Genomic DNA, 15111 nt, shown 5'->3' with positions numbered 1-15111 from the left:
AGAGCCTGCCTGCTGGTTCACAGACAGAGCCACCTCACCAGGGGGCGGGGGCTCTGGCTTCTCAGTGGGGGCACTAATCCCACTCACCAGGGCCCCTCCCTCAAGCCCTAAGCACCTCCCAAAGGCTCCACCTCCCAACGCCATGTCCTTGGGGATTAGCATTTTAACGCATGAGTTCCGGTCTCCTCCTCGGCCAAGTCAATGGACACGTGAACTTCTGTATGAGCTCGGCTGAGGGCGGCCTGTCTCATGCTGGGGGCTGGGCTCCTCTGCCCACACTGGATTTACAAAACAAGAAGCAGCTGCTTTAACAACAGCAAGTCTGTGCACCATGTCCATAGGACCAGACCCCGGGGAGGAACCCCTGACATATACATGGGTCCTGAACATACAGGACTGGTTTAAACCAGTCAGCGCCGCAGTGTGCAGGGAAGTGCGAGGTGAGGTCCCTGGGACAAGGTGCCCTCATCCTGGCACCTCCACTCTGTGCAGCCCGGGATGTGGGCGACCAGATGTCTTCCCAGAAGGGTTTGCACAGTGGGGATGGGGATGGGGTGGGGATGGATAGTTCCGCAAACAGATCACCAGAGCGGCCACTCTGGGAGGGCCTACAGGAACAGCTGGGTGGGGCATCTGGGCCCCAAAGCTGGGGACAGGCTGCCCTCTGGTGGAGCCACAGCAGAAGGCCATCGGCCAGCCTGCAACACCAGCTGAAACTGTGGTTGCATGACCCGGTGCAGCCTCCGTGGGGAGGGGGCCGGACGCACCTCCGGGGTGAAGCTGGGTTAAGGCAGACGCTGTTCCCAGAGGCCGGCCGCCGGCCTGGAAGCCCCTCAGGGCAGCATGGTGCGGGGGGAGGAGGCCCGCCTGCTGTGAGTGAGGCCAGGCCCCCTAAACCTGAGTCCCCTGACCGGGTTCATGATGAATCTCTCTACCCATCACTTTATTCCCTTTCTTGTCAGGACTGAGGTCTATCAAAGGCAAGGGGGTGCTGAGACCAAGCAGGACCCCCAGGGCCCTCCCAGTACACCCCCTCCCGGTCCCCCGTTTCCTGTCTGCAGAGAAAGGCTTTGTCTCCTGGGTCCTCCCTGATTCCAAAGAGCAGACTCGCCAGTCAGAGACCAGGACCAGGTCCAGGCCCCTGCTCCCCTTGAAGGAGGTAGATTACAATCTGAGGTGTATCTTTGAGCTGTTCTGTAGAAACTAAGACCCTTACCCTGGAGGATGGCAGCTCTGTGCTGACCACAAGCACATAGACCCCAGACTGGCTGGAACCAGAAGGTGGATGATTGAGAGTCCTGGAATGTCACCCTGTCGCCTCACCAGCAACCAGAAGGAGGCCCAGGAGCTGCTCAGGCATCCCAGAGCCCTCCCCCAGCACTGGCTCTGAAACCCTCGCCTGCGGCTTCCCTGATGGTCCAGTGGTTAAGAATCCACCGCGTAAGGAGGGGGTTCCGGGGTCAATCCTGGTCAGGGAACTAAGATCCCAGGTGCCGCGGAGCAACTAAGCCCGCACGGATCTGGAGAGTCCGCGCACCACGATATAGATTCTACGTGCTGCAGCCAAATAATAAATATCACAAAAAATAAAAAATTTTGCTTGAAAGCCTTTGTCTCTGCAGCCTGAGCTGCCCAGTCTCCTTGCTGGGCACCCTGCAAACAAACTCTGACTCTGCGGCAAACACCAGCTGCCAGAGGGGCTGGGCTATGGGCACACACTTACCTTGCTTACAAAGTGGGGGTCCCAGAGGAGGTGGTGTCTGTGGGGCTGCACCTTGCAGGCGGTGCCTTGGGGCAGGCCAAGAGGTGGGTGCCTCCCAGCCCCATTTCCCAGGGTCCTCAGCACTCCACCCGGCAGCTGGTGCTGTCTCTGAACGGGTAGGTCTGATAATTGGAGACCACCTCCCGGCACTTGCTGCTTCTGCCCAGGAATCACCAGAACAGCTCCCCATCTGCACCCCCGCTGACAGTCCTGCAGAGATGCTAACTCTGCTTCTGGGGACAGATGTCCCTGCCTCCTGGGCGTCCTGACTGAGGCACAAGGGGCCTGGTGAGAAGGAGAAGCATAGTCAGGGTGGGGGTCCCAGGGCTGGAGAAGTGGACGGGGGGCTTGCACTGAGTCAAGGGCAAAGCATGGCCACTCCCTTGGAGAAGACGCCCCTGCCAAGGCCAGCTCGCCGCTCGCAATTTTGGACACTTCGTGGGTTTCATTCCACATCCTGTGCACTTAGGGCCAAGGCCTCTGTGAAGGCCTTAAATGCATTCAGCCCTCTGGGTTGGGTGCTGTCATTACTGCCATTTACAAACGATCCAACCGAAGCCAAGAACCAAAGAGTGGCTTGGGATCTGGCTCAAGGTAAACAGCAAGCAGGATAGAAAGGCAGGAGCTGGGTCTAGGCCCGCCTCCTGCACCACCTACCTGACTCTCTTCCCCGACCGCTGTGGGCCGGGCAGCGCGGGGTGGTGCTGGAACTGTAGCAGTGCTGGCACTCACACCCTGCGTACCTGGCACGGGTCTGCGTGCTGTCTGACTTGACCCCTCCATCAGCAGTAAGCAGTAGTCATGTTACCCCTTTATCCTACAAGAGGAAACCGAGAAGTAGTGAGTGTGTAAGTGACGGAGCCAAGGCTGGAACCAGCTGTGTGACCCTGGGCCCGCCTCCTCCCTCTGGGCGTCAGCCTCTCCCGTGTGAATGGAGATGTGACCTCGATTAAGTCCACAGAAGTGCTTCTTAGGCTTGAGAACCTCCTGGGGATCTTGCAAAGCTGAGATTCCAGCTCGGCGGTTGGGTGGGGCCTGAGACCCAGTGCCTCCTGTGGGCTCCCAGTGGAGGGAGGTGCTGAGGCTGTGGCTTCCAGGGCACTGGCCGGCTCTGTTGTCCTGCATTTATGGGCCTGCTGAGCCTCCTCCTGGAGGCCAGTAATGGTGAATAAAGTGCTTAGTGGGCATTTTCTGCTCCAGCTGAGCCCGGGCCCTTCCACCCTGTGACCTCATCCTGACCCTTCGGAGGGCTCAAGCGCTGGTCCTAGGCCACTACCACTCGGGGTTACTCCTCCCAGCCCGCGCTCACCCTGTTCCCTGGCAGAACACAGCTCACACCCAGGGCCCACACCGATGCTCCTCCCCACGGATCTCCCCAGGATCACATTCACGAACACACAGGGAACTTCCTCCCTTCCCCAGCCCCTCCCCTCCTCACTTCTCCTGGACCCCAGTCCCAGGCTGGACAGCTACAGCCGCCTTTGACTGATCTTGACAAAAGGCCCCGATAGGAACATCTCACTTATCAAAGTAATGAAGTTGAAAATTCATAATCCTCACTACACAACATTGGAAATGAGAAGGCAAGCAGGGAAAACGGTCCTCTCACGTAGGAGGAACTTGTGGGGACCTGGCTCCCTTCCCCTCCATCACCCCTACCCACTTCAAGTCCATGGACGGGGCTGCCCTTTAGGAGGAGACGGAATAGCTACCTGACAGTGCAGAAGGGGCCAGGGCGGGACGGGGACTTGGGATTCCTGGGGCAGACCCCGCACATGGCCAGGTAGAAGCCTGCGGGGTCCTGACCCCTCCCTCTGCCGGGTGCAAATGTGTGTGAGCCAAGACCAAGCTGAGGGACTCTTGTTTCTGGGGCTGGGGCACTGGAGGGGTAGAAGAAGATACTTTCTTGTCCTGAATGTGATCCTTTTTTTTCCTCCTGGACCATTTTTTAAGTCTTAATTGAATTTGTTACAATATTGCTTTTGTATTGGGTTTGATTTTTTAGCCACAAGTCATGTGGGATCTTAGTTCCCCCGCCAGGGATCATCCAACCACACCCTCCGCATTGGAAGGTAAAGTCCTAACCACTGAACAAGGAAGACTCTGTCTTGAATTTTTTACAGCAACAGTGCATTCAAGTGTTACTTATACTTCAGATCCATTAGTATTGTTAAAAGGCAATGAAAAACAAAACTAGGAAGCAGGCGACGTGTCCGAGTTTGCCCAGTGGGTGCCGGCAGGCTGGCTGAGGCCTCTGGATCCCTGGGCAGTGGCCAGGCTTCTGAGGGGGTCACCCGGACCCAGAACCCCGAGGGTGAGCTGCTCCACGCTCCTCTGGCAGGGGCGCCCAGATGCCACGGCAACGTGGGAAAGGGAACCCTGCAGGCCAGGACCTGAAGCCTGAGGGCAGCCTCCGCCCAGCCCGAGCAGGGATCAAACGCCTTCAAGCCCAGACTCGGGGATCGGAGAGGGGCAGTGGGCACTCTCGAGACGAAAGGGAGCCTGGGTGAATCAGGAAAGTCACTGGGCTGGAAAGTGATTAAAGGGTGAGCGTGGGAGGGGATTTCCACAGAGAGCGCTCAGCCGGGAGCAAGTCCAGGCGGGCCAGCTGCAGGCTGTGGCCCTCCTGAAGGCTGTTGCAACGCTGCCTGTAAAACCCAGATCCGTGGAGACGTGAAGCCTTGATCTGGTTTCTTTTTTCCTATGTTGCCCTTTAGAAAAACAGATCTGAGGAAACTCCAAAGCTCTAGAACAAAGCATTCTCTATCAAAGGGGTGTGAGCAGTCAGGAGACGTCTCTGGGAGAGGCCAGCTGGGGGGTGTCCCCAGACAGGTGGGCTTGGGGGGACCCGGCTGCAAGCTGACCCACCTTCCTCCCTGTCCTGGGGCTGCAGAGGAGACTGTGGGGGAGAAGACTCGCTCCTGCTGTCTCTCCAGAAGGACGACAGCGCGTCCCCCCCAGACACTGCCAGACACCAGAGGCTGAGGTCAGAGAGGGAACGGACTTGTCCCAGGTGTCATGTATCTGATGTTGTGTATCCACCACTACAGACTGCCCTGATATCCCCTGTGACCACCTAGGGGCTGTTACTGTCATTTAAAATAATATACCTGGACCTCACTTTATCGGTTCATTTACTGTAGGTAGTGTTTATTGACTCCTGATGATGAAAGAATGGGAAATTCTTGTGTTATCTTTCTTCCTTCCAATTTTTGTTGGTTCCATTTCCGTTTTATCCAGTCACTCAGCAGCTACGTACTGAGGCCCTACTGTGTGCCAGACGACATGCTGGGTGCTGGGTCCACAGGGTCAAGAAAACACACAAAACTCCCTGCTGGCATGGAGCCTGCATTCTAGTAGGGGGTGGATAGTAAGTAAGGAAAACATCAAGACTTTCAGAGAGAAATCAGGCAGGGAAGCAGACACTGTGTGTGTGTGAGAGAGAGAGAGAGAGAGGGTATGAATGTGTGTCTGTATGACTGTGTGTGTGTCTTTGTGTCTGTGAGTGTCACTGTGTGTCTTTGTGTGTGTGAGTGGGACTGTGTGGGGTAGTTTCAGCAGGGTGGTGGGACAACCTCCCAGAGAAGGTGCTGCCTCAGTACAGAGCTGTGTGAGGGGAGGAGACAAACCCGGAGATGCTGGGGGGCCACGGTCCAGGCAGGGAGGAGCCGGTGGCCCTGGGGGAGGGCTGGTGAAGAGGCCGGTGAGCTGAGAGGGGCAGGGTTCAGGTCAGGAAGAAAGGGGCAGCCCCCCAGGGCTGCATCACAGGCCTCAGGCTCTGGAGAGTTATAAGCAAAGGGGCAACTTCTACTCCCTTCAGTTTAAGTTTGTATGGCGTTAATATACATTCTCTTCGTAAATAAATTAATCTTCAGGGCTTGTTCTATGGACTGAGCCTCACAATCAATGAGCACTAAAGTGAATTTACAATAAGATTAAGTAAATACTGTATAAAACAGCAGAGATTTTACTCCTGGTTCCTCTCCGGCCCCGTTCTTGCCTCCAATCCACCTCGTCCCATCTTCCTTTCCATCCCATTCTGGGCAGTCCCCTGGAGCAGACCAGATGCCCTGCAGCTCAGAGCATCTCCAGGGCGCTGGTCCCTGGGACCGTTTTGCAGTCCAGCCCATTGCAGCTGCTGCAGGCGGATGGACAAAGGGAGCAGACCGGGGCAGATGCCTGCGGAGGGTAGGGAGCTGGCACGCGGGGACGTTCTGTGCAGCAGTCCCACGTCGGGTCAGGTCCAGAACTGAGGGAGTGTGTCCAGGACCCAGCCAGGCCCCAGCAGCTGAGCGCCAGCGCTGTGCCCAGGGCCGTGTTCCCTGGGGTGCAGTTCCCGGGGGCGGGGTCCAGATGCTCTGGCAAACAGGGGGTGTCAGCGCTAGCCCCCTGCCCCTCTGGAGCCGTCAGAGGCTCAAGTAATCCAGCTGGGGTCTGAACCTCTCCCAGACGGGGCCACCAGCAGAGATCAGCTCGGGGAAAGGTTTAGAGTGAGCTGTCTCTCCTCATCCCTGACAGACCTGGAGGGCGGGTCTCCCAGGTCCCAAGGATCTACAAGCAGCCCCGGGAGCTGTGGGTCTGGGAACCAAGGCTTAGTTGCTAATGACCCGACGTTTCCACAAGGGGGCGCCCTGCTGAGCTCCCTCCCGGGGCCTTTGCCCCAGTGCTCCCGTCTGTTTCCGGCCCAAACTCCCGTGTCCAAAGGCCTGGCGCTCCTCCACAGTCAGCTGGAGAGGAGAGTGCGGGTGGCTGGTTCCCACCTAAAAGGAAATCTGTACCCCAGATGCCGACACAGCGGAGGTCCTCTCCCCTGTCTCGCCCAACTTTGTCATTTAGAAGCTGTGCGACTTCATCTAGGTTGCTCCGCCTCTCTGATCTCATCGGTCAAGCGACTCAAAGACACGTGAGGGTGCTCTGCAAACGTTTAAAGCCAGTTTGTGAAATCACCTGGGCCTGGAGAGAGCACCAGTGTGTCCCAGGCCTGGAGAGGGAGGGGTGACCACAGGAAACCAGCCGGAGCGGAGCTGGTCTGGAGCTGGCTGCTCAGGAGAATTCCAGATTATGCAGGTCTCGGCCGGCCAGGCGGGCGCCCCCAGGAGACGCCTACGGAGGAACAGGGGCGGGGCCTGGGCGCCCCAGGAGGGTGTGGCCGGCAGACAGGCTGAGACCTGGGGTCCCTAAGGCCGGCCGCGGCCCTCACTTGACCTCCCCCCTCTGCCACCTCAGACGTTGCCAGTCTTGATGGCCTCTCTTCCCTCACGGCTGACCACGCCCTCTCCGGGAGGGCTGGGGGCTAGCGAGCCCACGTGCGCGTGTGGGCGTGTGCGTGCATGTTTCCTAAGCAGGCGGGCTGCAGAGCTGTGGGTGGGAACTGACAGCCCCTGACCTGGATGCTGGGCGGGGGGGGGGGTGGCGGTGCCTCCCCTCCCCTGGACACGCTCTGTCCCCGTTAGGCTCCGCGTCACTGGGCAGGAAGGTGCAAACAGAGGGTGTGGGCACACCATCATTGTTACATATCGCTATTCCCATAATAATCTACTATTAACAAGGGTATGAACAGGCCCTTAAGAGACGGGAAGTCCTGGGGGAACGGGCCAACATGGGGTATGCATGATGACCCGTGAGAGCCTAGTCGTCTCAGGGTTCCCATCTTCCTCTAAAGTCAGTAAAAGTGGCGGAAGGAGTGGAATGACTTTTTCTTTTCAATTAATTTTTTGGGGCAGCGCCGTGCATCTTGCAGAATCTTAATTCCCTGACAGAGGCCCCGCAGCAGTGAAACCCTGGAGTCCTAACGACTGGGCCCCCAGGGAATTCCCTGGAATATTTCTTGAGCCTCCTTCCTGTGCTCCTCACAGATGTTATCTTGCTCGTTAGAGTTCCCTGAAATCAGAGCCAATTAGCCTTCCCTCTTGACAGATGAGGAAATTGAAAGATAATGAAAGTGGGCAGGACACAGCCAAGGGGAGGAGTCGGGGTCGCAGAGCTGGACACGGCTGAGCGACAGCACACCAACAGCAACCGCAAAGGTGGAGTGCACAGGCAGCTCTGCAGGTGGCAGAGAGAGGGCAGCCTTCAGCTGGGGGTGGGGGTGGGCGACGGCGGACTGAACCTGGGGGGAGAGGCAGCAGGCCCCGTCCGCCAGGCCTGGCTCCCCCAGGCCCAGGTCTAAGTGGGCTGAGCGCGGCCCTGTCAGTGGCCGTCCCAGGTCCCAGTGCAGACTCGGTGCTTCCTCCCCGCCCCCCCCCCCCCCCGGAAGGGAGGCTGAGGGGCCTCAGGTTCCTGCCTCCTAAACCACAGGGGGATGGAGGCAGCGCGGGAGGCTGGGCCGTCCAAGGAGAGACCGTTGTGGGCAGCCTGTCTGGGGCCCCCACACGTGGAAATCTGCCCAAGGGGGAGGAACCCAGCTTAGCCCGATCCCCCCTCCCACCCCACCCCGCCCAAACCCCAGGACCGTCCTCACTTTTCTGATTGCGCAATGCCAGTGGGCAACTGGCCAAGCGAGGAAGGGGGTCAGAACTGGGGCAGGGTTCCTGTGGCCTGGGGAGCTCCAGCAGCTGTCTGGCAATCCCCCGCCCCCGGCGAGACCCAGCCGTGCCGGTGGGCGACCACGGAACTGGCCCCTCCTAAGCAGCTAGGCCTCAATAGTCTAGACGACTACCCCTCCTTCCCCTCCCCCACCCCCCGCCCCACCCCCGCCGAGTCCAAGGCCCGGAGGTCCCCGGGAGCGGCGGACTAAAGGCCCGAAGGCCCGAGCGGTGGGACAGCAGCCCCCTCGGTCCCCCCTACCCCGCCCCCCGCCCAGAACCCGCAGGGTGACCGCGCCCCGCCCCCGGGCGGACCGGGCGCGCAGGGGAGCGGACGGGAGGGGAGCGGATGGGAGGGGAGCGGAGGGCGGGCCGGGCGCACTGGAATGCGCGACGGCGCAGGAGGCAGGGGGCGGGCGCCGGACATGTGAGGGCACATCCCAAGAGCTGCCGCCCGGCGCGCAGACGGCCCAGGAAGAGCGGGCGAAAGAGCGAACGGGCTAGGGGGCTCTGGGGCCCGGGGCCGGGGCGGCGCGGAGCGGCGGCCAGGGCCGAGGCGGGGCCCGACAGGCACCAGGCGCGCCGGCCGGGCGGTGGGGAGAGCCGGCAGGGCGCAGCGCGGCCTGGCCGCGGCCCCGCGCGCGCCCATGACGGCGGCCGTGCTCCGGGAGGGCGTGCTGGAGAAGCGCAGCGGCGGGCTGCTGCAGCAGTGGAAGCGCAAGCGTTGCGTGCTCACCGAGCGCGGGCTGCAGCTCTTCGAGGCCAAGGGCGCGGGCGGCCGGCCCAAGGAGCTCAGCTTTGCCCGCATCAAGGCCGTGGAGTGCGTGGAGAGCACCGGCCGCCACACCTACTTCACGCTGGTGACCGAGGGCGGCGGTGAGATCGACTTCCGCTGCCCGCCGGAGGACCCGGGCTGGAACGCGCAGATCACCCTCGGCCTGGTCAAGTTCAAGAACCAGCAGGCCATCCAGACCGTGCGCGCCCGGCAAAGCCTCGGGGCCGGGGCGCTGGTGTCCTAGAGCGCTGGGGCGCGCCTGGCCTTCCCGAGGTCGGTCGTGTCAGGTGAGCCCCCGGGTCTGAGCCCCCCTCCTCTCTGGACCTCCTGTCGGCTTTTTCCCCTCCGGAGGAAATGGGGGCCCCCAACCTGCGTGCCCCCTCCAGGCTGGGCCGTACGAGGGCCAGCGGGAATAGAGAAACCTAGGGGAGCGCCCAGGAGTCCAGCCTGGAGCCAAGAGTCGGCCTCCCCCGGGCGCCGGCAGGGGGCCGGACTGTGACCTCCCTCTCCGGGCAGCCGGCCTCCAGAGGCTGGTTCTGCCCTGACTCCCGGAGGAGGCTGGCGGACAGGTCACTGGGCCTCCACCCCTGCCAGGGCGGGGCTCCTGGGTTGAGGGAGCCGGGGTGGGGGTGGGACAGAAGGGGATGGGCTTGCCCCCACTTTCTGCTGGGATGACTCTTGCCCTGGAGTTTGAGCGGGGAACTGTGGCAGGAAGACTCCATCAGTGGCAGGGTGCTCAGGGTTGGGACGGTAACCAAGAAGCCACGGATCCCAGGGTGGGACTTTGGCAGAGTCTGGGCTGTACCTGGGACCTCCACTACCTGTGCTCAGGGGTGGGTCTGGGGGGTCCTAGGGCTGAGCTGTTTGGAAAACCAGGAGAGTTGGGAGGTTTGCAGGCAGGCCACTCTGCCAAGGGAGGTGGGCCTGTCCACCTGCCCCTGGTGTCCAGCATGTGGGCTGGGCAGAGAAGGGGGCTGGAGGAGGGGTTGGGGCCCTGGTGGTGGGTGGATCCGGCCACGATTTGTTGTTTGTGATGCCTTGATCTTCCTTGGGCCCTCGGGCAGGGGCAGGGGCAGGGGGCGGGCCTGTGGTCAGGAAAGCTTGGCAGGGACCAGGGGCAGAACCAGAAGCCCTGGCTCCCCCACCCAGGCCCTCTCCTGGGAACCAGGAGCAGGTTAAGGAAGGTCTAGTATGTCTGTCTTGGAGGAAACTGACATTCTCCTCCCCCCGGCCACGCTCCGGGACCGCGCCCCCCCCCCCACCCTGTCCCATCCCGCAGCTTCTCCCCGCTGCAGGTGGAGCCCAGCACCCCCCCCACCCCAGCTGACGGCCTCTCAGTGAAGTGGGGGGCCCTGAGTGGCTGGTGACAGGCAGACCCGTGGCCTTTGAGCTGGTTCTCTTTGGTGCCCCTGGCCTCAGGGACCCGGAGGGGGCAGCTCCCTGCGGGGGTCACAGGGTGTTGTACTGACACCCCGTGTTCTCCTGAAATGCGGGAGCAGGTCCAGGGACCCTGGACAAACAGCTCCTGTGGACACGCTCCCCACCGCACCTGCTTCCGCCCTGACGGCTGTGCTTCCTCTCCAGCTTCCAGTCCCACTTTGGCTCTTGGGGCGTGACTGTGCTCCTGACTGTGCTCCGGGGGGGCGAGGCTGCAGCTGTGGACACCCCTGTGGAGGAGGCGTTGGAGTCACGGGTCAGCGGGAACCAGCGAGGAGGGGTCGGCCACGGGGGCGCTGAGGATGAGGAGTTGGCCCCGGGCGCTCAGGCTATGAGGACGTGCCCGCCCCGGGCCCATCCTCTGAGGCCCGGCAGAGCCCTCGCCCGCTGTGGCCCTGGTGTCTCTTCTGCAGGCTGTCCGCCTCAGGCTTGGTGCCGTGCCTGCAGGAGGGTGGCCCCCTAGGGGCACTGAGCCAGTGCCTCAGGACTCAAGAGGCCCGCCTGGGGCCCACGAGATGAACCCCCCAGGCTCAGCTCTGGATTCACCTCGGTGGGGGTAGCTGATGGGCCCGAGACCCACTCTTGGGGTCGTCTGCTGCTTGGGTCCTTTTCGGGACCCCCACTCCTCCAGGCCTCTCTTTGCACACTTCCCCCCTCCTGTCCATCTTCCCCGCACTGCCGTGCCAGGCCTGGAGGTGGTGGGGTGGGTAGAGGCTCAGCCATTACCATTTCACGCCTGTCCCAGAATCTGATGCCCTGCAGAGGGCAGTGACCACGCTGTTCTCTGAGTGAGACAAAGACCTGGTATTGGGAACATCTCTCTCCTCGCCTCTAGTTTCCCACGCTAAACCCCATCCTGAAGTCTCCAGCCTGGGGAGGCAGAGACCCTGCAGTCCAGAGAACACGGCCTCAGAGGTGCTGGAAGTGGGACCATGGGGCCTGCACGGGCCGCTGTGGGCCTCTGCTGTCCTCCTGGGAGGCGGCTGAGTCTCCCCGGCAGGGCTCGTCCCTTCATCACTCACACACTTGGGCCTGCTCCGCTGACATCACGTCTTCTCCGCGCAATGGTTTAAAAGGAATCGTTTCAGCAAAAGAGAAATGGAGGTAGAGACAGCACTGCCCTGAGTGACACAGAGACTGCCCATTGGCTGATCCACATCCGGCCTGCCCTGTTGCGGTGTGGCGGCTTCAGAGTCCGATGGGGCAGGAAGATCGAGTGTCTGCTGCAGGAGTCTGGAAGCTGCTTCCAACCCTCTTGCTCCCCGCAGGCTTCTCCTCCCACCCGGTCACGACCCCTGTCCTTTGTCCCCGTCCCCCAGAGCCCTCTGCAGCTTCTCGTTTCTCCATATGTGAACCTCATCTTACAATCGAATAAGAACTTAAAGGTACAAAGGCATTTTTACAGATGCCTCATTTGTGGTCTCAGGTTGTCCACCCAGTCCACGATGCAAATAAGCACCCTCGCCCGTGCCAGCTCACGCGCTGTGCTCAGTCGGTGATGTCTGCTGGGAGCCTCGGGAGAAAGGTGTGGAGGCTGACGGCTGTCTGTGTGTGGGTGGAGAGCGAGAGAGATTGGTGTTGCCACTACGTCCTGGACTCAAGCTATGTGAGTGGCTTGGCTTCATCCTGCTGTAAAACAGCAGGTTCTAAGATAGATCCTTGCTCTTTCCAGCAAACCGAGGGAGGTGTCCAGACACTCAGAAATGGGAGTGTGTTTGTGATCAGATGGGATCAGGGTGTGGGACACACTCGTCTGGCAAACACGAGCCTCTCGCAGGCAGGCCCTGGGGGAGTGAAGACGGAGCACCTGGTCTGAGCTGAGTCCAGGGGGCGAGCAGTTGCTGCTGTGCCCTTGAGAGGCAGGTGCAGTGGGGGGTGTCCTCAGCAGAGCCGGTGAGGGGATCATCCCGGGAGGCTGGCTGTGCAGGGTAGTGAGGGGCACGGCCGGTGTGGGGTGGTTTCAGCTCCTGGCGCTCCCTGCTTTTGGGGAACACCGCCCTGTTGGTTCCAAGTATGCTTTGGTTCCTGTCCAAGCCCACTTGGGCTGCTCACTTTGCTGGGAGATCCCGGCCCCTCTGAAAGGTGTGCTGCTGCGGGCCCCAGCACGGGGGATGCTGGAGCAGCTGGTGGGTGAGTGGAAGAGAAGCACTGGGAACCCTGGAGGGCATGGGGCTCAGACCTTCCTGGGGCGTCTGCTGGGGAAGAAGTTCTCCCTGGGATCAGGGGTAACCTCACGCTCTGCCAAGGGGAGGAGCCTGGGCCCTGTGCCCACCCCTGGGAGTGCTCAGCTGGACCACTGAGTGGGGTCAGGGCCTCCCGGGGGCAATGAGAGGCCCGGCCATGCCCTACAGACAGGCACGGGGTGGAAAAACCTCGCTCACAGGAGGCCTGGGTGGGGCCCTCGCCACTCTGCTTGCCCGGCCGCTGTGGCCTCATCCCTGCCAAGCCCTGAGTCATCAGTGGGAAAGTGAGGCAGGGCGAGTCCTGGCAGGCGGGGGCAGGGGGCCCTGTTCAGGTGAGAAGGGTGGGGCGGAGGCACCGACAAGAACCAGCCTGTGGTGGGGACTGGGGGTGGCAGCAGGGAGCCTCTGGAAGCGGGGGTCTGCAGCAGGGGGAGCGGGCATTGCACGCTGACCTGGAGGCCCTCTCCCAGAGCTGGGGGTGCAGAGGTGCCTTGGTCGTGGGGCCAGCAGGCCTCGTGCAGGGGCCCTGGCAGACCCTGGCCCACTGTGCACCTCGCTGCAGGAGTCCGGGGTGCCCCTCCCGGCTGCCGGAGTGTACCGCCTGGGACGCGGCTCACCCTCCTGATCGGAACGTGGTGCCTGGAAGACGTCCCAGCTCCCTGGAGGCGCGCCCTGCACCGTCAGGCATCTCCTGCCCATCCCCACACTCCCAGCCGGGACCCCTGCGCAGGACAGGCGGGGGCCCTTGTACCCCCACTGCCCCCCGCCCTGGGGACTCTCCCTGCTCCATCCAGACCGCAGAGCTGCTCTGCTCCTCAGCCATGGCCCCCGTCACCGCCTGGGGTGGCCACTCCCGCTGTTCATACGCGCCACTGTCCTGAGTCCCTGGGACTCAGTAGGTGCCTTGTCATCATGACGGTGACTGAGCTGACTCCACGGGCCCACGTCAGCACAAGGAGTCATCCAGCCACGGAGGCTGTGGATTCAGAAACAGGTTATGTGACCTACTAGGCATCCCAGCAGCTAACCGGGGGTGGGCCCTGCGTGTGTGCCCTGAATCCACAGCAGATGAGTCCTTCTTGTGGGGTTACGGGCTAGTGGCTGGGGAGAGGGGCTCGCAGGCGGGCGGTGAGGGTGAGAGCGGAGGCCGGGGCCTGAGAAGGGGCGTCGGGGGGCTTGTGCGGAGGGCGCTCATGGACAGAGGCTGCAGCCAGGCCTTGACACAGCGCTGGGTCCAACTCCAGGAGGGGACCAGCAAGGGGCCCCTCAGCTTGGAAGGGTCTGTGTGAGCCTGCAGGGGCAGCCCTGGGCAGGACCCCCTGGAGCAGCAGAGGGGCCCGGGGCAGGGCAGTGCATGTCCTGTATTGGCCCGAATGCTCCATCTCACGACCTGGGCACAGGGCCCATCCTGGGGGTGAGGCCTGGGCTCCGCTGGCGGACCCCGTGCTGCGCAGCCTGGCCCTGAGACCCACAGGGGGGCCACCTGCTACCGGAGTGAGCGGGGACCCCCCTGGTTTCCACATTGGAACGCCGCAGGCCCGGGCCCTTGGGCCGTCAGTTACCCTCCTCCCACACTGCCCAGGGTCAGGAAGCCTGGCGCCCCCTTTCCTGATTCCAGCTGTCAGGCCCGCCCTTGGCCTGGGGCCCTGGGAAGGGCACCCTGCAGAGTCCTGGGCTGTGAGCTGCGGGGTAGGGGCACCGTCACCCCTGCTCCGCCAGCAGAGCATCCTGCGTCCTCAGGACACACAGACTCCTGGCTGCAGGGAGGAGGGGGTGTCTCCAGGCTCCCCAGTCAGCTCTGCCTCCACTTCATCAGTGCCGAGCCCGCCCCCCCGATTCTGCCTCCCAAGGTCAGGGAATGCAGGGGAGACGTAGCTGGGCCAGAGGTGCAGAGCGCGGGTGCAGCAGAGAGCACAGAGGAGGTGCAGACTCGGGGCCCCTGGCCTGGTCCCTGCTTCTCCCTCCAGGCAAGGGGGAACCTGTTGCAAACTGCTGTTCTTATACATAATCCTTTATTTTATTACAGACATCCATTCATTGAGGCAAATGTGAAAGGACAGAAAGTTATAAAGAAGGAAACAGACATCACCTTGGTGTTCCCATCTTTCAGAGATAACCTTTGTTAGCATCTCGTGGTATTTCCCTCTACCTTTACTCCTGTGTAAATATATGTAATACTTATCACATGATTTGTAATATGTAATTACTTTTCACACACAGGGTCATACTGTGTGTATTCTATATCTTCATTTTTAATGTATGAATCCACTGAGTTATGAGACCATGACATTAAGTATTTTAATGCCTGTGTGTTTATGGTCTACTGTTGTTTATTTGCCATCCAGCCCCTCATTACTTGGACAACCCCACATCTTTTTTGTTTTTATCTCTGTGTATATAAGCATGCAATGAACATTTGCCTATTTGAAT

General features: G+C 61.3%; 2 protein-coding genes across 3 annotated transcripts; both read left to right on the top strand.

The window, feature by feature from the left end:
• The first annotated feature begins 8647 nt into the window (after positions 1 to 8647).
• Positions 8648 to 11894, top strand: PHLDA3 (pleckstrin homology like domain family A member 3). Of its 2 annotated transcripts, none has more exons than XM_043485244.1 (2): positions 8648 to 9334; positions 10646 to 11894. In XM_043485244.1, the coding sequence occupies exon 1, from the start codon at positions 8934 to 8936 to the stop codon at positions 9303 to 9305; it is 372 nt and encodes a 123-aa protein (XP_043341179.1). In that variant the 5' UTR covers positions 8648 to 8933; the 3' UTR covers positions 9306 to 9334; positions 10646 to 11894. The 2 variants fall into 2 exon arrangements, with proteins under 2 accessions (XP_043341179.1, XP_043341177.1); XM_043485242.1 differs by having other exon boundaries at positions 8660 to 9348.
• Positions 11895 to 11996: 102 nt separating this feature from the next.
• On the top strand, positions 11997 to 15111 carry LOC122452287. Its single transcript, XM_043485791.1, has 4 exons — positions 11997 to 12104; positions 12463 to 12628; positions 13022 to 13675; positions 14708 to 15111. The coding sequence occupies exons 1-4, from the start codon at positions 11997 to 11999 to the stop codon at positions 14731 to 14733; spliced, it is 954 nt and encodes a 317-aa protein (XP_043341726.1). The 3' UTR covers positions 14734 to 15111.

The sequence above is a fragment of the Cervus canadensis genome, chromosome 13 (genome assembly GCF_019320065.1).
Source record: "Cervus canadensis isolate Bull #8, Minnesota chromosome 13, ASM1932006v1, whole genome shotgun sequence".
NCBI lineage: Eukaryota > Metazoa > Chordata > Mammalia > Artiodactyla > Cervidae > Cervus > Cervus canadensis.
Note: the sequence above shows the minus strand (reverse complement) of the source record. Positions and strands in the feature narration are given on the sequence as shown.